General features: G+C 39.7%; 2 protein-coding genes across 5 annotated transcripts in view; one reads left to right on the top strand and one right to left on the bottom strand.

Moving 5' to 3' along the window:
- Window positions 1-2,307, top strand: LOC102224586 (40S ribosomal protein S27-like). Its single transcript, XM_005806373.3, has 4 exons — window positions 1-937; window positions 1,353-1,461; window positions 1,542-1,652; window positions 1,750-2,307. Exons 1-4 carry the CDS (start codon window positions 932-934, stop codon window positions 1,776-1,778), a joined length of 255 nt encoding a protein of 84 aa, XP_005806430.1. The 5' UTR covers window positions 1-931; the 3' UTR covers window positions 1,779-2,307.
- tpm4 (tropomyosin 4) overlaps window positions 2,049-21,970 on the bottom strand; it is a 27,617-nt gene continuing 7,695 nt past the window's right edge. The window contains exons 1-8 of one of the 4 annotated variants that reach the window (XM_005806376.3): window positions 19,985-20,553; window positions 8,881-9,014; window positions 8,661-8,778; window positions 8,132-8,202; window positions 7,941-8,016; window positions 6,067-6,129; window positions 5,722-5,791; window positions 2,049-3,126 (exon numbers count right to left, since the gene is read on the bottom strand). In XM_005806376.3, the coding sequence (XP_005806433.1) occupies window positions 3,044-3,126; window positions 5,722-5,791; window positions 6,067-6,129; window positions 7,941-8,016; window positions 8,132-8,202; window positions 8,661-8,778; window positions 8,881-9,014; window positions 19,985-20,116 (747 nt within the window). In that variant the 5' untranslated portion in view covers window positions 20,117-20,553 and the 3' untranslated portion in view covers window positions 2,049-3,043. Of the gene's footprint in view, window positions 3,127-4,938; window positions 5,151-5,721; window positions 5,792-6,066; window positions 6,130-7,940; window positions 8,017-8,131; window positions 8,203-8,660; window positions 8,779-8,880; window positions 9,015-19,984; window positions 20,555-21,970 lie in introns of those variants that run through there. The other 3 variants (XM_005806377.3, XM_005806375.3, XM_005806374.3) reach the window with 3 other exon arrangements.

Raw genomic sequence — 21,970 nt, forward strand, 5'->3', positions numbered from 1 at the left:
CAAGCTCGAATTTATTGTGTGTGTTTTTATACCAAAACATAAAAAATATCAAATCTATGCATTTCCATTAGTCTGTAATTGGCAGTAAAGGTTTTAAAAGTAGCTTGAGCAGACTATCAGCATCGGTTAGGGAGTAAGATCAACTACAGCTGATTGCATTATGATGGTTTATATTTGCTAATGAGCTCCAAGTAATATATTATCAGATTTCTGGCTTGGGAATCTAAAAGTGGCAGCTTTGGTAGAGACCAGTCTCTACTATAAAAAGTTCAACAAAGATGCTATTACATTTGTTATATAAGGACTGTAGACTTTAAAAGCCTCCCTGATAGCCTAGACTCCTGTAGCAATCCCCAAACACACAACTGGGTCTGCTAAAGATCCCCAACACACATATGGACTGGGCAATCAAACTCCAATGAGTCCCTCAGCAGTTCTACAAGGACAAAGAAGATGCTCCAGCGCCTGGACTAAGCCACATTGCTTTTCTTTAACTAAACAATATGGTAAAAATCTATAATAGATATGGAAAATATTAGACACACCTAAACACCAATAATATCCTAAAAATGAACCCTGACCTGCAATGAAGTTGAAGTACAAAGAAAAAGAAGGTGATTCTAAAGGATACTGGTTTATGCACTAAAAATACATCAGACCAGATCTTGCTTTAGATCTATTATGACATAGTATTCTCCTATACAGTATTCTTTTGGCATCTCCACTTATTGTTTTGATTTTAACCAACCCTATAGTTCATTCTCGGATCCATAGCCCCTCCCCTGCACAGACAGACCTGCCTCTACTCAGCCTCCTTCAGCACCAGACCTCAAGAGTTGTGAAAGGAGCAGGTGAATCTGGGAGCAGATTAGTCTCACTTCAACTCGTCTCTTTTGTATTGGACAAAACATCTGGGCTGATTTCAATAACCATGTCTGTAAGTAAATATGTATCCAGTTTTATCTGTTTTCTTACTAGTTTGAATATGTTTTACAGTTTGGTTTTCACTGACAGAACATCACTGCATAAATATTGATATATATGAAAATATTTTGATAACAAGCAAATGTAAAGTGACAGCATAAATTAAAGATTTTTGCTTGCGTTGTAGTAGGCTATTTTGCACAGATATGCAATTATATCACATGTGTTGTTCCCATGTCTGCTACAGATGGTTTAGGAACCTGTCTAGACATGTTTCTTTGCTTCAACTAGTAATTCATTCATCAGACGGTAGAGGGCAGTAAACCTCAAATATCTAGGGATCCTGTTCAGTTACCACAAATCTCACCTCAGAATATTAAATCAGCTGCAAAGACCATCATTTGGGAATGCTCTGTTGAACTTTGCAGCTGGCAAAGGACTTGTTGTACCCCAGTCTTGCAGACGAGAGGAGGAAACACAAGAAGAAGAGGCTGGTGCAGAACCCCAACTCCTACTTCATGGATGTCAAATGCATAGGTAGCCACCTCCTAGTGTGACAGCACACTGTCACACAACAAATCTCACAGATTAGTAATATTCTTCTTCAACATTATTAGGCTGCTACAGGATCTCCACCATCTTCAGCCATGCCCACACAGTGGTGGCCTGCCCCGGTTGCTCTGTGATCCTCTGCAGCCCAGGAGGGGGGAAATGCAGACTGACCGCAGGTAGGTGCAGAGCCACAAACCTGTCCTTACAATAAAGTACATCATTTACATTTTTAAATGACTGGGGGTTGCCAACATTATGTTGTTCTCCACTTAGGCTGTGCCTTCAGGAAGAAATGTTCCTGAGATGCAATTTGCCAAGACATCCACTAGGAGGCAGCAGAAGGGACCATGAAAAAATCTGATCAGAGCCACTCCGTGTGGCTTAATAGAGACATCACCTCTATACGATCTGCAACTTGTAATTTCGAGATATTTTCACCCTCTTGTGGGTATTAATTACAACACGAATAGAGGACCATGCTTGTACACTCCATTATGCTCAATGTAAAATGTATGAAGGCAATTATAGCATAGAAAACCTCAAAATGCAAAAGGAGTCAAATCAATCAGAACTTATGTAAAACATTTATTGAGGGCTGAACATGGAGGGGGTGGTAAATGAAACAAAAAGAAAAGGACCTCAATCAAATTTTTAGGCCCCCTCCTAGGCCTTGACATAAGCTGAGACCATCACAACAAAATAAAATAAAACATTTAAAGAATTAATTGTCTGTGTCATGTGTTCTTTGGTCTTTGCATTTCCCTTGGAAAATAAAAAAGTGGCATAAAAGCAAACAAAAAAAAAATTCAGAGCATTACCACTTGTCACATACCTAACATTCTCCTACTATGTACAATAGTTATCAATGGTTGATGAGACCTGACTGAGATCCTGATTTGGGATTTTGCTCGCTCAAGTGTTCTGATACGGTAGGAAAGGTAGTGCAGCCTGCTCAGACTCTCATGATACCCAAATTATCCAAAGTTTAATGCACTGTAAATATCCAAAATGTCCTCAAGTTGGTCAGAGCTGCTCTGAAGTTCAGGACTCTGATTAATCGTAAATAAGATTAAAGTGAAGGAGCAGCTTATGCCTTAATAGTGTGTTTATTACTGAAAACCTTTCCATCAGCCACGCAGATTAAAACCCAAGCAGATTTAGGAGGATGCGGATCAGACAGGCACAGATTAGTAAAATGTCTTAAATTGCATCCTTCTAAAAACAAACGAGTGACTTTTATGTCAGCAACAAATTGCCTGAGCAATTCAACCTGTAGGACTTCCATCAAAACCCATTTCTCTAGGCGAATTTATCACGGTTCTTTCTAAATAAGTGGTCAAAAATCTTTTTCGAAATAAATTCCTGCAATTTCAAGTGGGAATAAAAATCAAGCAATAAGAAAGAGGATTGGAAAAAAAAACATAACACCAAGGGACAAGCATTAAGTTAATCCTCCCCGCTTTATGTGAGGAGAGACGATTTTACAGCTTGAAATGTGGAATGGAGTCGAACGTTTTAATGGAATGTTAATGACGATCTCATCCTCTCCATCTTCCTCTCCAGGCGTTTATAAGCTGTTCAGCTCCTGCAGGGTCTGGTCCAGGACTTGGTGCATGCCCAGGTTCTCCTCTTTGGCATGTGATAATTTCTCTGGAAAGAGAACAAAAGTGACATGTTGAGCTCCTAAAAAGCAGATAATGATGCAGCAGCTCAGTCAGCACAGAGGACTGTTTTCCTGGGTTGATGTTTTGAATAGGTACTCGGGTTAAGCTGAGTCACATGCAAAAATTTAACCACAACACAGTGCCTGTCATGCATAAAGTGGCTGCTTGACTGTTAGAATATATTATGGCTATATTAGAGGACTGCAGAGGTGTTTTACTTAAACCAAGTGTCCTAAAGGTCTACAGGGGGCTGCAATTTGTATTAATTCAAACTAAAATTACAGTAAATATAACAGAAGGCCTCACCTTGTATACATGACTCTCATATGTGCGAAGTACAACAGAAACCAAATGCCTTGTTATAATAAAATCAGCAAAACTTTTTAACAGTGTGTTCCAAAAGTATCCACACCACTTAAATGCTTTCATATTTTCAGGTTACAGGTTTCAAATTAGTAAAGTAGTGCATAATTGTTAAGTCTTTACAGAGTGCTTTTGATTGACACATTCAAATACACAAAAATGGTTTCCACTGCAGCTCTGGCTGAATGCTTAGTGTCGTTTGTTGTGCTGGATTACGAACCTGGCCCCGGTCTTCAGTGTTTTACAGCCTCCAACTTGAAGGATTTTTTTGAATAGTTAGTCCATATTTCCACAAACTCTGACCAGCTTTCCAGTTCCTATCTACAAAAGCAGCATAATGCTGCCACTGTAGGGGTGCTGTGTTCAAGGTAACGTTTGGCTTTAGCGTTCCACCAAACAAGTGTTTTGTATGCAAGTCAAAATGTTACTGTAAACTTTGGTCTTGCCAAACCAGAGTATCTTCCCACACATGGCTACAAATGTTAACTTGTATTCCAATAATACTTTTCTCTCAGCACTCTTCCATAGCATCCACATTTAGGTAATGTGAGAATATATTCTCCCCAGCCATGCTGGTGATTTCTGCAGATCCAAAGGTACCAGGTTGTCTGATTAATCCTCTTCTTGCCCAGCCAGTCAGCTTAGGTGGACAGTGAGGTTTGTAGTTGGGCTATATCTTTTTTGCATGATTGACTGGGATATTTTTTTAATAACCTAATCTGCTTCAAAGTTCTCCATAATTCTCTATATGAGCTACTGGCTGTTTCTTTATCTTTAGGGTTGTCCTTATCAGATACTGTTAGCAACCAAAAAAAAAAAGCAGTATTGGTTCCCACTGGCCTGCGTCTAAGATCTCTGATACGTGCATTCCGATAGAAGCACTCTGGTGCAGCAGCGAATGAAGACCCATTGGCTTAAACAAATGGGTCAGTTGTTCTCATAGCTGTCGTTGACTATTTGTCTCTGAGTAATATCACTTGATCAAGTGTAAATGTATGGTCCATGCTGACATCGTATCGAGTCAGTATCGGTAATGGCCAATACTAAAAGCTGTAATATCGGTATTGGAAGAGAAAAAGCTGAATCAGGACCCCTTATTCGTCTTCATGATGGTTTTTGTTCACCAATGTTTCTGAGAAACCCTGAGACCTTCACAGAACAGCTGTGTTGATACTGAGATTAAATGACACACAGGTGGAAACTTTTTATAAATTAAAGGTATCACAGTAAAGGGAACTGAATGCAAAATGGGCACCATATTTTTCATTCAAAAAATGTTCAAACCATATATGATTTTATTTCCACTTCACCATTGTGCACTACTTTGTATTGGTCCATTCACTGAAATCACAATGAAAAAAGTTTGAGGTTTTACTGTGACAAAAAAAGGAGGAAAAGGTTTATTTTACATAAAAAAGAACAGAGACAAATGCTGCAAAGTAGGAAATAAAGAGACTTTAATGAAACAGTTTAGCAAAGCAAGCTGAGCAAAAGGCACATATGATCTGTAGGGAAAAAGCTACGCAGAGTGCGACAGAGGAGAATCGGAGCGAGCAGAAGACGCCTAAAGAGATGTCATGTCATTGAGGGCATGGTCCAGCTCCTCGCTAATGGCCTTGTACTTCAGCTTCTGAGCATACAGCTCGTCTGGAGGTCACAGAGGTCCACAGCCGAGTACAGACAGGTGGCAAGGACAGCAGCAACACAGACAAGCCAAAAGCAGCATGAGAGACATGTGGAGGCAGGAAGGAGCAGAGAAAATATGGAGAAGACAAGGAGAAAAAAATTAGGTCAGGCTTTTACAAAAGAGATAGAATGCTTGGATTAAAAGAATGATGCATGTCTAATTAGGCTAGCAGCCCTTTTTGCCGGGTGAGCTGTGGGCGTTCCAGCTTGCTCTCAGTGTCTTATAAAGCTGCTCCAATAACTCCATAAAGTGAGTTCCCTGTGGTTCATCAACTAAATAATGCTGACCTACAAAACATGAAAGCACATACTGTCCTCTTTGCAGCCTCGGAAAAGAGGATCTCTTCAGATTTTGTGGCCAGTTTTTATAGCTTTTGGACATATCATTGTTTCCCCACTCCCTCAAAAGGATGTTTCCACTCCTTCAAGATTTCTACCAAAACTGTAGCTGCTTGTATTAAAAATGCATTAACTTGAGCAGCGAAGACCATAATCCGTCTACAAGTTAAGCAGACTGGTAATGCTTGCATACCTTCCAGGTCGTCGATGGACTTTTCCAGTTTGGCCACTGTTCTCTCTGCAAACTCTGCTCGGGTTTCAGCCTGGATGGAGTTCACACACACACAAAGTCAGCGAGCCTTGACAAAGTAATCCAGCATGCACCACTGGAAAAGTTTTACACATTCTTTTCTGGGTGTTTTGCTGTTAGAAAATGTCTCCCTTACATAACTCAGACAAAAAAAAATACATAAATGATACTGCCATAAAAATAAACACACATTTGTATTGTTTTCGTCTTAAGGGATGTGAAGAAGTGAGGAAATATGGTCCTGCTTTGAGATGACAGTATAATCAGAGAGGAATGTCTGGGTCTCACCTCCTTCAGTTTGTCAGTCAGAACTTTGATCTCCTCCTCATACTTGTCCTCTTTTTCTGAGTACTGTTGAGGCAGAAAAACAGAAAACTCAGTGGCAGAAATCTAAACATGTCTCCACATGCTTTCACCTGCAGATTAACTGAGTGTGAACTTTAATTCCTCCTTCTTCAGCTCCTTAGACAGGAAAAAGGTTAAGTTCCTCAGAGGCAAATACGTTGCTATGCTGTGGGAACAACCTATTGTGCCGTCAACCATGACGGGCCTGACTGAGTAAAAGCATAACGTATACTGCAACGCAAAGCAGAAGTAGGCATGCGGTTAACCTGGCATGCTGTCATACTGCATGCCTGACCTTGGGAGGAAAGCGAAGACAAAAGGGCAGCTGGCATTCACATAAACGCCCTACAGTGTCTTTACCTTCAATCTTTGTCACGTTACAATCACACACATCAATGTGTTTCATTAGTTTTTTATGCGATAGGCATGATTTTGAACTGTGCATGTTGTCGATCAGCTCTACACATCAACGGGCTGACATTTCTGCTTGTTCATTATGAAATAATCCAAGATGAGTCATTTTAATCTAGATTTACATTCTAAGTTGTCTCCTCACAGCATTATGCTGCCACTATTTTGTTTCATTTTTAGGCCATCAAGTTTATTTCTGGTTTCTTCCAACCAGAGCAGCCTTCCTCTGTGTCCCGTCTATGCCTTTCACTTCTTGTAGCTTTTTTTTTTTTTTTACCCAACAAAGACTTTTGCATTGTGGCTCTTAAATAAACCCCAGATTTGAAGATTGAACAACTATTTGTCATAATGTCTACAGATTCTCCCACCTGAGCTCTGAATCTCTGGAGCTCCTCCAGAGTGACAAACAATTGACTAGCTGCTTCTTTGACTAAAGACATTTTTCCTCTTCCTTGTCAGCTTGGATATCTGACTAGTTTAGAAAGCTGTGCCTTGGTTTGTCCATTTTGAGATGAACAGACCTGACTGCTGCCTTTCCTTGGTCTTCATGATGCTGTTTGTTCTCTAATGTTCAAATAAATCTTTGAGGCTTTCACAGATTAGCTGCATGTAAAAAAGATCAAATAAAACATGGGTGGATTCTATTTATGCAGTTGGATGGTTTAGATTTCATTTATGGGTTTTTGTGGAAAGACTACAGAATGCAATTTTATTAAACAATTAAAATTTTATCCGATTAAGCATCAGAATAATTGATAAGATAATGGATTACTGAAATAATCATTAGTTGCATCCCTATTTGCCCATAAACCCTAAAAATGATTCACTCTAATCTACTTTGTGTTTTGTTATTACATAAAACCCCTTTAAATCACAATGATGTACAATGCAGTGAGAATACCTTTACACGGCCCTCCATCTAGGCACCGACAGCACAAAGAAAAATGTCTTGGTGAGTAATTGTGTATAAAATCACTACTTTCATGGGTTTTGTCTCCACAAGAAACAGGAAAATACATGGTTGTACAAAACGGAGGACTTACTGTAGTTATACTAAGCAACAACAGAACTGGTATTAAACAACACGTTAGTGATGTAACGCAGTTTGCCTGAATTACCATCTACTGAGCCAAGTGTGACCCAAATGACAGGATCCATGTTCTCAGAGTCGGAGACCTTTGTTTATTATAATGATTCTTTTACATATTCAGACTTTTTAAACTTATATTTTGTGCTGTGATGTTTCACGCCAGCTCTGCCGGATTCCAAATAAAACTTGTTTTTTAATCTGCTGCAAGCTAAAATTGGTTTTACAATTGCGTGGATTTTTAGTTCACATGTACAACTTTAGAGTGCAAAAGTTACACCTATCACTTGAACATGGTGTTTTTGTTGTCCACTCTCACCTTCTCCGCTTGGGCTTCTAAGGATTTCAGGTTGTTGGTCACATTTTTCAACTCCTCCTCCAGGTCACTGGCTTTACTGCACACAAAAAAACAGAAGCACACTTAGCTATATTAGACAACAAAACATAAACATCCAGATGTTTCTAAGTACATATGCTGTAAATATGTTTTACAGTGCATTTTTGTCTTACCATTCAGCGAGATCAGCCCTCTCCTCAGCTCTCTCCAGATCCCCTTCCAAGATCACCAGCTTACGAGCCACCTGACACAAACGGGGTACGTTTTATTATATTTTGGAGTGGGAGGACAGATTTCATTATGCTGCTTACATTTGGGATGGACTACCAAACTTTGCCCACATTAAAGAATAATAATTCTGGAAAAGGTGGTAAGATTGCTGCTTAAACCACCATTATAAATACCAACAGGATATGAAATTGCTTTCTTGGTCAACTTCAATCATATCCTTCTAGCTGATTCTCACATTTCCTCCACATCATCATCAGTGAATGTGGTGCTAGTTTTTTTTTTGATAGACTGACAGGTCCAAGTTGCATTTCACCTGCAGTGTGAAAACCTCACTACTTTATTTGGTCAACAGACAATCACTATCTGCCGAGTTTAGGCACAATTTGGAGGTGTGGGCAATTCTCCCCGACTCTGCACCCTAATCCACCCTTACTACTTCCTAGGAACCAAAGGAGCAGGAAGCAGTTTTACCTCCTCGTATTTACGGTCAGCTTCCTCTGCGATGTGTTTGGCCTCCTTCAGCTGCATCTCCTGGATCTCCATCTTCTCCTCATCCTTCATCGCTCTGTTCTCGATCACCTTCATCCCTCTGATGTGAAAAAAGACAACAGATACATTTTTCAAAACAACTCCTACATTGATTATTCGTAACGTGAAAGCCAGGTATATAATTAAAGGAAACAAATCTGACCTCTCACTCTCATCTGCGGCCTTCTCTGCCTCTTCCAGCTTCTGCAGCGCTGTGGCCAACCTCTCCTGGGCTCGGTCCAATTCCTCCTCCACCAGCTGGATCCTACGGTTAAGAGCTGCGACATCACCTTCTGCCTGCAGGACAAGATGGGGAGGAAGAAGAGAACTTTAGCCAGACATTTCTAGAAGAAAACATCCAACCAGTGTCCTATCAAACCAGAATAAAATGACAGGAAGAGGAGAAAATTTAAACAAAAACATGAAGATGATTTGAATGACTCCATATCTTTGAAGTCTTGTTTCTGGTCTTTTGTTTGTTTTATTTTGCTTTGAGAATGCTTATTGTGACATTTTGCTCAAGAAATAAATGTTGGTTTCAACACATACTTCGTGTCAAAACTCCATATGTTCCCAGATACAAATTAAAGCATTGGAATGCAAAATTTTCCTAAAGATTTATGTCAGATATTTCTAAAATGGCAAAGTTTTCAATATGGAACCTGCAAAAAGTTGTAAAGAAGAGGAAGAATGGCTGGACAGATCGGCATATGAATGGATGGATACTTTAGAATTTGAGAGAAGGAGAAGTCTGGAAACATAAATATCTTTCAATAATTTGTTTTCTTTTTCCATGTTTATGGAAAATCTAAATATATGACCAAACATGAACATTAGGGAGGATTAATAAGCATCTTAAAGGAGAGCAGCAGTCACCACTGACCAAGTTCCTCATGACTATGACAAGTTTTCACCAAACCACTTCTGTTTTTTCATAAATCAGAAAAATAGGCAAAGAGTTTGCCTATTTTATGCTTTATTTGACATTAAAAAAGGCAAAGATGGAGCACTGCATGGCTTAGTATTAAAGCAGGCACATCCTAAATTAAGGGTACAGTCTTCAACGCAGTTGTCCCTGCCCTGCCCTCCCATCTCTTCCCCTCATCTCTCTGCTCTTCTGTCTGTCTGTGATGCTACGGTTGATTGAAGGCCACTACTGCCATAAAAACCTGAAAAAAAAAAACATGTCAAGGACAATCGCCCCAACTGTACCCACGCGCTTAACTCGGCTCTTTCTCACAAAACATCCGTTAAAAGATATTCAAATACAACCACAAGAGCATGACCATGGCGCCATGACAACTGGAAAATATTCAGCTTTATCATTTAGGCATTTTAATAATTCAACACCAACTGTCTAAATCCAAACAAAGGCAATGCTCAGCTATAGGTGGACTACAAAAACACCATATGTTAGTGAGCTGCTCTTGCTATGCCAATCAATGAGTTGATAAATAACAGCTGGAACAGCATTGCTGTCTACTGAGCCAAGTGTGACCTGTAGCGTAAATCCTTTGCGGTATCTGAATGAAATGCCTAGTAAAACTCAATTTCCAGGGTTAGTGGATGCAGAAATCAGCCAGGCAGAGAGAACAAATTACTTTTTCCCCCTCATCTGCTCTCCATAAACAGAGGAGAAAAGTGGAGGCAAAGGTTTAACTAAACAAGAATCTCCCCTGCCCAAAACAACTATTATCTCCTAGTAATCTGCTTTCAAACTGAGTCCACCACAGAGGGCAGACCTTCGAATGGTCACAACCATTCATAAATGACACAATTACGTCCAGAAAAAGCAGCTGAAGGTGCACCACAGCAGTTAGTAGGTCAGTGACTCATTAGCTAATCATGAGTCCAGAAGTCAGTTCAACAGTCAAATGGGTTTTGTCACTCAGTTTGCAGGTTGGTGAGTCATTCTGCAAGGCAATGGCTGAAACTGAAGAGAAAAGACTCAATGAGGAGAGAAGGAGGAACCGCAAAGAACAGCTAAGATCTCAGTGAAGAAGAAGAAGAAGCATTCTGTGTGTTCATGTTCAAAGCTATACTTTCTTTCATATTCATATGTCAGGAAATGAAAGTGTCTCATCTTTCAGCTTTCTTTTCTCCTTATTCTGACTCAGACCAAATTGTCCCCACTAATATTTAAACCATTTCTTCTCTGCATATTGTGCCAAGGGAGGGCCACTGATACCAGACAGGAAATGCCTGCTAGAGAATCTTCAGCATGTCTCAGCACACCGGTGAGGAAAGACAGCCCACTGCAGAATGAATGAACGAGAAATAAATCTCTCATAGCATCTTGAATTCTCATCAGCGTCCATCGGCACACCGTCTGGGAGGTGAGAAACGTTGCACAGGATTAAATTGCAGCCTGAAACAACAGAGCCCGTCATTTCCCGGCGTCCTGAATGAGGCAAGAAGGACGACCTCGACAGAAACAAAAAACGTCACCCATGAGCTTCAGGTCAGCCATGCTGCCACAGACCCTGAAAGGCTCCGAAAACACACAGATATAGTTCCCAGCCTGTTGCGTTCCCGTCTATCACCAAGAGTAAGAAAAGAACCACACAAACCAGTTCACACTACTACCGTGAAAACATGCCCTTACACACAATCAAAAAAGTGTAACCTGGTGGCTTATCCGTCATCAGGCTTTCATAAACATGAAAGGGGTGGGGGGAGCCCCTCATGCACACTGACAGCTTTGTGTTAAAATCAAAAGTTTATGCGTGTACAGAGCATATTCTCATATAGGGGGGAGCCTGAAAACCCTCAGGGTGCAGCTGTACCTTAAGAAGCTGCTTTCCTGAGTCTTTGCAAAATGATTTACCAAGAACAAGAGCTACCTGGAATGACCAACCTCACTGCTGTCATTGCTTCAATATGAGGATCTTAGAAAAGGTGACAGGAAGTTGGCAGCCCACCATTCTTTCATTTCCTCCCTTTGATTGTTCTCTCCTTCAGCGATGCAGAGATCTGGCCACGCCTCTTCCCTTAGCACCCACTTTGCATTCTCCCACAGCAATGGAGTCACTCTGCCTTATAAGGTAAACAAACTCTGGAGAATGCTTGTGGTTGAGTAGGATTGTGACAATAGGCAAAAATGTCCACACACACACACACACACACACCCACACACACACACAGAAAGAAAGGTATTCAAAGGACATTAAGGCTGAATCACCATTTCCTAGGGTTCTTCCAACACCCTTCCACCCTTTCTTTTAAGAAATACTACTTTAAAAAGAAACATTTCGGCATACATGAAACTACTACATTTTAACAATTGTTTAATTGTGCCATTTTGTATCATTACATTGATAAAATATTTAACAGAAATCCTTACATATCACAGTGGGTCTTTGTGCTCTTAAAAATATGCCAAGTGAAAATATTTCCTGTAGCTCCGTTGCTATTCCACAAACACTGGGACACTTTAACCACTTAGAAAAATATGGTGCAGGTCTACAATTTACGGGTTTAGAGTCTTTCAGCCAGTGAGAAGCAACACATGGGGGAGCTGCGTTACTCTGTGCTTCACAAAGCCAGAGAAAATGGCAGCACCTTATGTTACAAGTTAACATTATGATGGAAAAGTGTTAGCAAAGTGAAACAGTAACGTGAAGAAAATTTATAAAACTTGGCACAGGAAAATACCTCAACCTATTGTCCAATCAAAGGTCAGAACCACTCCTTATTCAGGCTCAGAGATAGTTCAAAGCTCACAATGAATCCTGAAATATTTCTTAGCGTTACAATCTGAATAATCTGCTATTAGCCAGAAAAACTACTTCTGGATGAGCGCTGACTCTTTGCTAGTTGGATATCACACCCAAGATTAACTACCATGTTGTGTAGTCTTAATTACATTAAAAATTGCAACAATGATCATAAAACAACAGTTCTGATTGGATATAAGATCACTTTCCTTTTCAAACAGTATTTATAACTAACTATATACAAAAAACATTGATGGACTGACGAACATTTTATCAACTATTCCTAAAGAATTATTTTTTAAATTGTGTACAAATATCAAATTACATGTTGAAGGCACTGTACGCCCTGTACACTATCATCTTTACACAACAACTTCTTTGATATTTCAAGTAAAAGGTGAACATAGTTTGATCTCTTCAGATACTTTTCAAAGAAATGATTCACTCCTACTGATTTAATTGCTCCTAAATCTCCAACCAGGTTATTAAAACACAGGAAGGCTTCTCAGAAGGCCAGAAAATATGATCTAGAAATTATTCTTTATTACCTGTTCAATAAATGCACCAAGCGTAACATTTTCCACAATTTAGTCTACAAATGTATAAACCAAGAGCAGTTACTTTGACTTCAATTTAGTTGTTTTTTTAATTTATCAAACTACCCCAATCAAAAAAAACTGCAGCAGAATTTTTATTCCGAGTTATTTATTATATTCTTTATAAAGCTGTAGCCTCATCAGAATAGATCAAAGTCAACATAAGCAAGTCAAGCTAAATAGGAAACGTCGACTTTGACCTGGAGAAGCCTGATCAGTGCATCTCTAATAAAAGGATTAGCAGAAAGAGTGTAAAGGTGCATTTGTTCATCTTCATGTACACTGGTTCAGATACAGTTCAAAAACAAGCCTGAAAGACATGTTACACTGTAGCAGACTGTGTATTACTAAGTTAGTTCTGTAACACTTGATTAAATCTGGATTCTTTGATTTATCTTCTCACTAAGAAACATGCATATAATGCAACTGCTGTAGCGTTCGTTTACTCTCTGGTTAAGTTCAAACTGCTTTCATAATAATCACATAGAAAATGCAGGTACACAAGATGAACAAACAACATCTCTATTAACAGTAAAAACTGGTTTTAAAGCGATCCCAGCACTTTCTCCACCTACTTTTTCAGCAGCTGAAAATGTTGCTATAACGTGAATGAATAGCAATGCAAACAACACAGGCTTTTTTCCCTGCCATATTCACTACATGGTACCAGGTTAAATGTAAAGTTGCTGTATCATAGCTGAATGTTATGACCATATTTACCACAATCGGCCCACATTTTTCTATCAATAGTATTTACCCACGAGTTGCTGTGTGCCGTAGAGTCTACCCATGTGCATGGAGTTCAATTAGAAACCACTTAAATAGGTAAATGTATTACTGTCAGGCGGAGTGAATCCATTTCACTTGAAATATGATCTCTAACCAAATATTGCATTCAGGGAGACGACTTGCACTTGCCAATACAATACTGAGGGAGTGTTTCGCGTCACTGTGTTGTTGCTGAGCTTGGTGCATGACGGCTGAGTAATAGCTTTAGGTAATGGCATATGTAGAACATTTAATCAATAATACCAGCAGGTATTGTCCCGATTTCACTCTTTAGACGCATTTTCTTTTGCAAGATAAGCAGTGCTGAAACCTCACCACGTGGAGACACAGCACAGTTCAGCTTAGAGGGACTTTGTTAATACCTAGGTGCATTTTATGCGCTGCAGTCCAGATCAAGGACAAATGAAAGAAGAATCCAATTAGCGGGCGATTTCAGGGCAGTGGGTTAATGAGCTGCACGGTGCTGCTGGGGTTCTGGGCAAGTTATTCCTGACACAGATGGTGGCTGTGCTCAGTGCGAATATGTGATGGTAGGAGAGACAATCTCCGTCTGTAAAGACCTGGCATGCAAACGCAGCTTCACTGAGTATAAGCTGCTCTGTTAGGAAGCATGATATGTAAAAGAATGTCATTAAACATCCAAGACAAGCTCATCCAAGAGCACCGTCTCTGAGCTGAATGTAATCTGCCACCACTGCTCAGTACCTTATCGGACTTTCAAGAGGTTCTTCCTTTGGTTTTTAATGCTGAGCAGAGGCCGCTGCTTTTCTCTGAACTAATAGAAAGCTCTTACAAGTTACACAAACAGCTGAACTTTCTGCAGTTCTTTCAAGATAAAAGAAAGAAGCAAATGTCCTGCAGGACTCTCCATTCCTCAATGTTTCCTGTGCTGCTTGACTGCCAGGTGCCAAACCATTACTCACAGTTTCTAAATACTATTTAGTGACACTGTGACAAATTTAGTCTTGCTTGCCCTAAATGCACAAATATATTCTGCTCTTCACTCGAGGGAGAACCCACAGCCTTGGCCTGCATAATCAGCAAAGCCACTAACATGGGGGTGTTCCTCCAAATGCCACAGACCGCCAGAAAGTATCAACATGTGGCGTTTATATTTGGAAAGTTGAGCTATTCCCAGGAAGTAGGTCCAAAGAAAACATTGGAATCAGGAAATAGCCTTTTCCAGAGAATCTGCAAGAGTGTTAGAAGGCCAGTTGAAAAACTGCAGCAACGCAGCACTTAATTGCAAAGTAATCGCACATTTAGAAAACTACAACACTAGAATTTTACCTGAACAAAAGGGCTTTTAAATGCAAAAATTATCCAGACAAGCTTTTATCTTTGAGAAGGTTACAATGAAGGTAACCTGGTTTAGTGAGAAAGCAGTGAGAATGACGCTCCGCTGCAGAAACTAGATCTGAGGAATGCATGCAAACAGATCACAGGGTAAAAAAGCAGAAGGTGTGTTCGTTAGCCTTTCAGAGCAAAATTTATCAAATCAAAATTAACCACGTTTTGTTGCAAAACTGGAACTAAAGATAACCTGATGGAGAGTTATGATATGATAGCTATCGACTCGATACTGCAGTTCACCAGACAGTGAAAGCATCTGGAAGCAGTTCAAGTATCTTGACGTTCTGTATGTCTTACATTAGGGAACGTTTAATTTTTCTATAAGAAAATAATCGATGAAATTGTTTTAAGGAAAAAACTGCTGAGACCTGCATTTGCCATTTTATCTATGTTGAAACACATTAGTTGTTTTTTTAATTACTTTTATCCAGTTATTAAGTCCCAATTTGAAAGGTTTAAAGAGTCACTTGCAGCTCCAGAGCCGATATACTGTATAGTGCTTCCCTAGTTCTGTGGATGATTCTTGGTGACTAAGCATTAGGCAGTTACCCACTTCAAGATACAGTATATTCAGGTATTGCAAAATTAGAAAAACTTAATTTTGTTCCTATAATTTGTTTAAAATGTTGCTAAATGCCAGAGTGACGAGAACAGAACTGTAGTGCACCTGCTGCTCCAAGCTGTCAAAAGAAAACGGTACACTTTTCCCATGCTTGCAGCAAAAACAAGATTCGTTTATGATGAGCAAAATAAACCGGCACGGCGTGGAAACTAAGGGAGCTCTTATTAAGATAGTGATGTGTTGAGGCTTGATGTTAAATAGCTGGTTGCAGAGTCTAGCCGAGCAGATAGTCTGACTAATGAATACTTCCAGTCTCACTCAATAAATATTAGAATAAAAAATGTATAATATTCTGTGGAATAAGCACTTGAGAACCTCTGCCAAGTCATAAAGAACAGTAAATGTTACATATACTCAAACTATCATAATCCATACATCGTATATTTTTTTCCAGTAGCAGGAATAATTGTTGTTGCTCTGTTTTAGATAAGAGAAACCAGGTCACGCAAATTTTTTGTTTCAAAACTGTGTTGCTAGGAAACCGCAGTGTTTTTACTCATGGTTATCATACCTGAGATTCACATTCTGTCTACTTTCAAAGAGGATAGTGTGACAACTTCTCATTGACTAGTGCTTTAATACATAATCCATGTCAGACAAAAAGGACTTGTGTTACACGCAGAAATTACTGAGGATTTTTTCCCAGCTTCAAATAAAAGGGCTGCATGCACAACCTTCCTTGCTGTACACATTGAAACGAATATCATATGGAGATACAGACATAAGAAAGCTGACAGACATATTCTATCAATTAGAAAATTCACTGCTTCTCTGTTTTGCTAAATCATAACACCTGAAAGAGATAGGAGTGAATACGAAGTCTTGAAGCTTTGCCAAAGTTGTACACAACTATCTGAGATCCAATTTCAACTCAAACACTAATCTTTCTGTTGATCTGGGCTGGAGCTCAGGGACAGGAAGCGTTAGGAGTAGAAGTACAGGAAGTGCTGGACCAGAGTCGCCAGACGACATCCTGGGAGGGGCAGTGAGGGCGGGGGAATACATCAGTGAGGGTTGGAGTCTCACTTCCTCTTTTTTTTTTTAAATGAGATTTTAGAAATAGATCTGAGAAGATAAAAACAAACCGTCACCATGGTGAACTGTGTTCCTGCTTCCCAACATAACCGCACTGAACAAGCAGAAGAACTTTTTAACTTCAAAAGAGGAATTGCCTGTTTAATACTGCTCTCCCTCTGATTATTCAACTACTTAAAAGCATCACAACAAAGTTTCATGCTGCTAGAAGCAGCTAATCTGGTCCAACCGGGTGTCCCGAGCAGCTCTAACAGAGCGCAAATGATTATCTATAGCCTGCCCTGGAGTAACCACAGAGAAAACTGAGCCGCTCATTGAGAATGATGGCTAGGAATAAACAAGTCTAATGGACGAATCACGACCAGATCACCTCTCTTAAAGTAGCTTTAAAGTTTCACCCGAGCATCAAATCCACATGAGATACATCAAGCTATTACTTTACTTTTTTCTTTTTTGGAGGGGCAGGGGTGTGACAGATGTGGTAAAGGGTACCCTGATAGCTCCACATTTTCACGTTCATTGTACTCAGCGAGGGTCCTGTTTTTGATCTCCCCATGCCGGGATGAAAGGGTGTTTTTGTGCAGAAGAAATGACTCCAGGTTGTTCTAATTACTCGCATATGGGACCACACCGACCTCGCCACACAAGTGTGCACCGGAATGGCTGACTCTTGACACAAACGGACACAAATGTGCAATGTCTGAAGCCGCCTCTGCAAAAAAATCAGCAAACAAAGTCGGAGGACACCCTGTGGAAATCATCGACAGTAAGACGGAGCTGATGCATCTGTGAACTTTGATTTGGTACCTTCTGAAAAGAATAACTCCTTTGTTAATATTTCTAACTTGTTTTTATTGCAGTCCAAACGCAAGATTTCTATTAAGCAATGACAAAATTCAATTAATTTAGCAACATTCTGAGAAGTATAAAGTCAGACGGGATATAATTCTTTGAGATGTCAATATTTACGTCTGCACCACAAGCCAGGCAAACGCCCAATTGTCAAGTAAAAAAAACGGTGCCCTGTTACCTAATAGGCAGCCTAACAAAAGGAGGTAAGTCCTCTGACGGGTCTGCTCCTTTCATCAGCTCAGGAGCCATATCTTTAGAGCCACACCTTCCCCTCCTCCCACTCTTCCTTGAATCTTCCCTCCGGTCCCGCAAACCAGAAGGTATGGCACTATAAAACCATACCCAACTGTGCTGCTAAGCAGTTTTTCCCCTTGTACTACTTTTACTTTTGCTGCTTTAAGTTATAAAACTCAGATGTGGCCTGATTCAAAGAGGCAGTGCGGGTGTGAATATTTCTGACTTGTCCAAACAGGCACATTTTGTGGAGCTTCAGCCATGACGTTTGCCAATTTCAGACCAAGTTACATAACTGCAGAGTGTTGAAATGTAAGCACAAGCAAGCTGAAGTTCTTGCTATTATTTCTTTTGCCTTGACAGTTCAAAGCTGGGTCAGATGAAGGTGGGTTTGATGCTAAGGTTGGATTTTCGATCAACTAGAGGATTTTGTCAATAACCAAACAGTTTTTTAGTTCATGTTTTCAGGCATGTATGAAGTAAGAAAAAAAGTGTATATAATTTTAAAATGCTGAAAAAATACATTTTTAACCCAGATACATGTGATCTTCCTATTATTTGACAGTTTAGTTTAAGTTATTTTGATTTGACTAACTAGTTCTACCAACACAAGGACTAGTTACGGTTACCAAAGTATGCAGCACTTATAAAGAAATTACAGTATCTGAATTGCAAAAATTTTCCACCACACTTTTCAGACATTTTGTTTAAGCAGAATAACCCACCCCTCTACCGGTTCATGCACATTGCTGGTCAGCTGGTAGAGATAGGGCTCCCTCATTTTTACCATGATTACAAGAAAGACTAATGTAGTCATTTGAAAAAAATAAAAAAACAGAAGACATTTAAATATGGAAACTAAAAGATCATCACTCTTTTTATATAGTTGCTGAGAAGTGCTAGTCAGCTGAAATCCAGCTTCAAAACTTGTTCTTTGCTGACACAGCTCACTAATCTGGTCACCCATTACTCTTATTAAGCATGATGTGTTTAGAAACTACAGTGTGGAAGCTACAAACATCATGACTGGTTAACAGCAGAATGCAGGCTAGATAATTGTGCAACTAACTAACCAGCTAATACCAGCTGGTGTTACTCTATAGGGCTAAAGAGCAAAAAAAAAATCATATTGACTTGGAAAATACAGTTAAATGTAGCATGTTTTCTTTATATGTTTGCTTAAATCTGCCTGAAAATTGAAAACAACAATAAATGAACACCAGAGACATTATGGCTGTACTTATAACGTACTTATATATATATATATATAAAAAAAAGCTATTAGACCATTCTTTGAATTTCAATTTATGTTAAAACAATGGGAAACTGTGGGACTTTTACTCAAGAATCTCACACAGGCCCACACCTTGTTTGGCATAAAACCCTTTGAAATGATGCTAATACAGCTACCGGTCACATACACCAGCCCATCAACACAATATATTCAAAAGTCAGCATGATTAGAGAAGGCCAGTGAAAATAATTGTCTTGTTTAACAAGCTGTTTTCTTGCAACGCATGATAGAAAACGCTCACATTTTATATATATCAGGGGAAGACCTTTTCCAGCAATGTGTTTTGTATTTTCTTATCTGCTGCAATGAGAAAGCGTCCAAACAGCTGATGTGCTACTGCCAGACCAATGAAGTTTGAAAAACAAATAAATAGAAACGTAGTCAAAACTCGTGAAACTCGATGAAAATGTTACCAACATCAGAAGAACGTCCACATATAGATTAAACGTTTGCATGTGAATGTCTACGTGGTTCATTCACTTCAGTTCTGCTAGATAACACTGCGCATGCGCAAGAAGGAATCCAAACTTCTTTTTTTTTCCATTTTTTTTTTTCATTGCAGACCAACGCCTTGCACTGTGGCACAATCACGCCCGCGAGTGAATCAATGACATGATCTAATGAGACGCTTTACACCCGTGGAGGTACATGCGAAGCCTGCCAAAACCAGTTCCGCAGCCTGACAACATTACAGCAACAAAACCAAAAGTATGCGCGCAGCGGTGGGGTTAAAAGCGAGAGGAAAGAAGTAGAGCAGGAGGAGGAGATAGTCTCACTTTTTCTCGGAGCTCCCGTTCACCGTCCAGTTCTCTCTGTAGGACCTGAGCCCGGTCCTCTGCGTCGTCGGCCTGCTGCTGCAAACTCTGAATCTTCCTCTTCACAGCTTCCAGAGAGTTCAAACCTGCCATTGTTCCCTGTTTTTGTTACTTAAGACTAAACGTAGAGGGAAAAGAGAATTGGGTTGTGCAAAAAAAAATAAAAAGGCGTGTGCTACAGCTTCCAACTTACTTAGTCAACCCAGTTGAATAATTTAAAATGCTAGTAAAATAATAATTACTTTGATCGCTTGTTTGCAGAGACAAGAAAAACAAAACACTAGATGTCCGTCCCTGACTGGTAAAAAAAAAAATTGTCGTTCAAGTCCGGTAGGGGGAAAAAAAAAGTTAAATAAGTGAAAAGTGTGAGTGTCCAGGTGATCTCCAAAGATGGCTCCTGGTCTGTGGGAATGAAAGGATCATGAGCAGACCAGATAGTCGTCCTCAGGAATGTGCGCAGCAGGTTTTGGTCCCGGGTTTGAGGAGGATCACAGACGGTGTGCGGAGAGGAGAGCAGAGAGCGCCGGAGTGAACAGGAGGGAGAGCGATGATTGGTGAGGTCAGAGAGGGGCGGGACGTTTTTATGAGCGTGTGTGTGTGTTTAAGAAGGTCTGATGTGCAGTAAAAGGAAAAACAGGACTAATTAATTAATCTGTCAATAGTAGGTTTATCGTTTTGTCATTCAAAGCTCCACAATCTGATTTTCTCTTCAGTGAAAACATTAGACATAAATATTAGACATAAATATCCAGTTGCATCACAGTAAATCAGAATGTCATCTCGATATTTCAGTTAAAAAAAGTAAATCTTGGATATCGATTCCTTACACACAGAGTTGTTAATTTCAAGTGTTTTCTGTTCATTTTGATGATTATGCGCACATCCTATCAGCTCCTCTGAAAAAATGCATTTTATTTAAGACCACTGAAAATATTCACATACAGTAACAGCACCCTTGATGGTGGCTCTTTTTGCATTAATTACTGCATTTACCTACCCAGGTAATTACCTCTTAGCCCAGGTTAATGACTTCTGACATTGCTCCTGGTTCAGGAGGAGTCACTTAACACAAGGATATGTGACATTTGCAGCCCATTTTTGGGATACGATGGGAGGCTCATGAAACACTCCCTCTACCTCGTGAATACCTCCAAACTCTCGAATGGGCTGTGATTATCATAGTTGCTTGTCCACCTTTTTTTTTTTTCCACCTTCCCACTTCTCCAGTCAGAGGCTTCTTCAAAGTCGTTGCAATACAGACCGCTACAGAAGATCTTTCTTGCCCACAGGCATCACCATCTACAGTAACTCCTTAATTAAATGAGCTACAGGTACATTTAATTTCTCTTTGGGGTCAGTGAAGTATTTTTAAGTTGAATTTAATTGAATTACCATCCTTGCAGAAGCTGTTAATGATTGTCATCTATATTCCCGGTTATCGTGTACCATAAAATGGACATATACACATCCTCAATGTTCAAGAAAAAAATCCACAATGCTCAACGTTGGACTTGTTGAGTTTAGGATGATGTGTTTTCTGACCAACATCGTATTTTACATGTAGGACAGAAAGTTCAGTTGTTTCATTTCTCTCAACCGTGGACCACTGCACCTCCTCCAGTTACTATGGACCTCTGCAACTTTACTGATTAAAGTTCTCCTTGCCTGGCTTGTTGGTGGACAACCACGACTCACTCCATATACAGCTATGCCATGGCGTTTATTCACTCTCACATGAAGGATTCAGCAATACAATGTGAAGTTGTTTAAAGTTTGGGATGTTGTTTCATAACCTTTGAAACTTCTTGCAACTTTATTCCTGACCTGTTTGGTGTGCTCACTAATATTTTCTGGCAAATCTTTGATGCCTTCATTTAAAGTTGTCATTATTCTGAGGTTTTGTCACACCTGTGTGGAATATATTTATAAGAAATAGTCTGTCTGGAT

Source organism: Xiphophorus maculatus, chromosome 9 (genome assembly GCF_002775205.1).
Source record: "Xiphophorus maculatus strain JP 163 A chromosome 9, X_maculatus-5.0-male, whole genome shotgun sequence".
NCBI classification, from domain to species: Eukaryota; Metazoa; Chordata; class Actinopteri; order Cyprinodontiformes; family Poeciliidae; genus Xiphophorus; species Xiphophorus maculatus.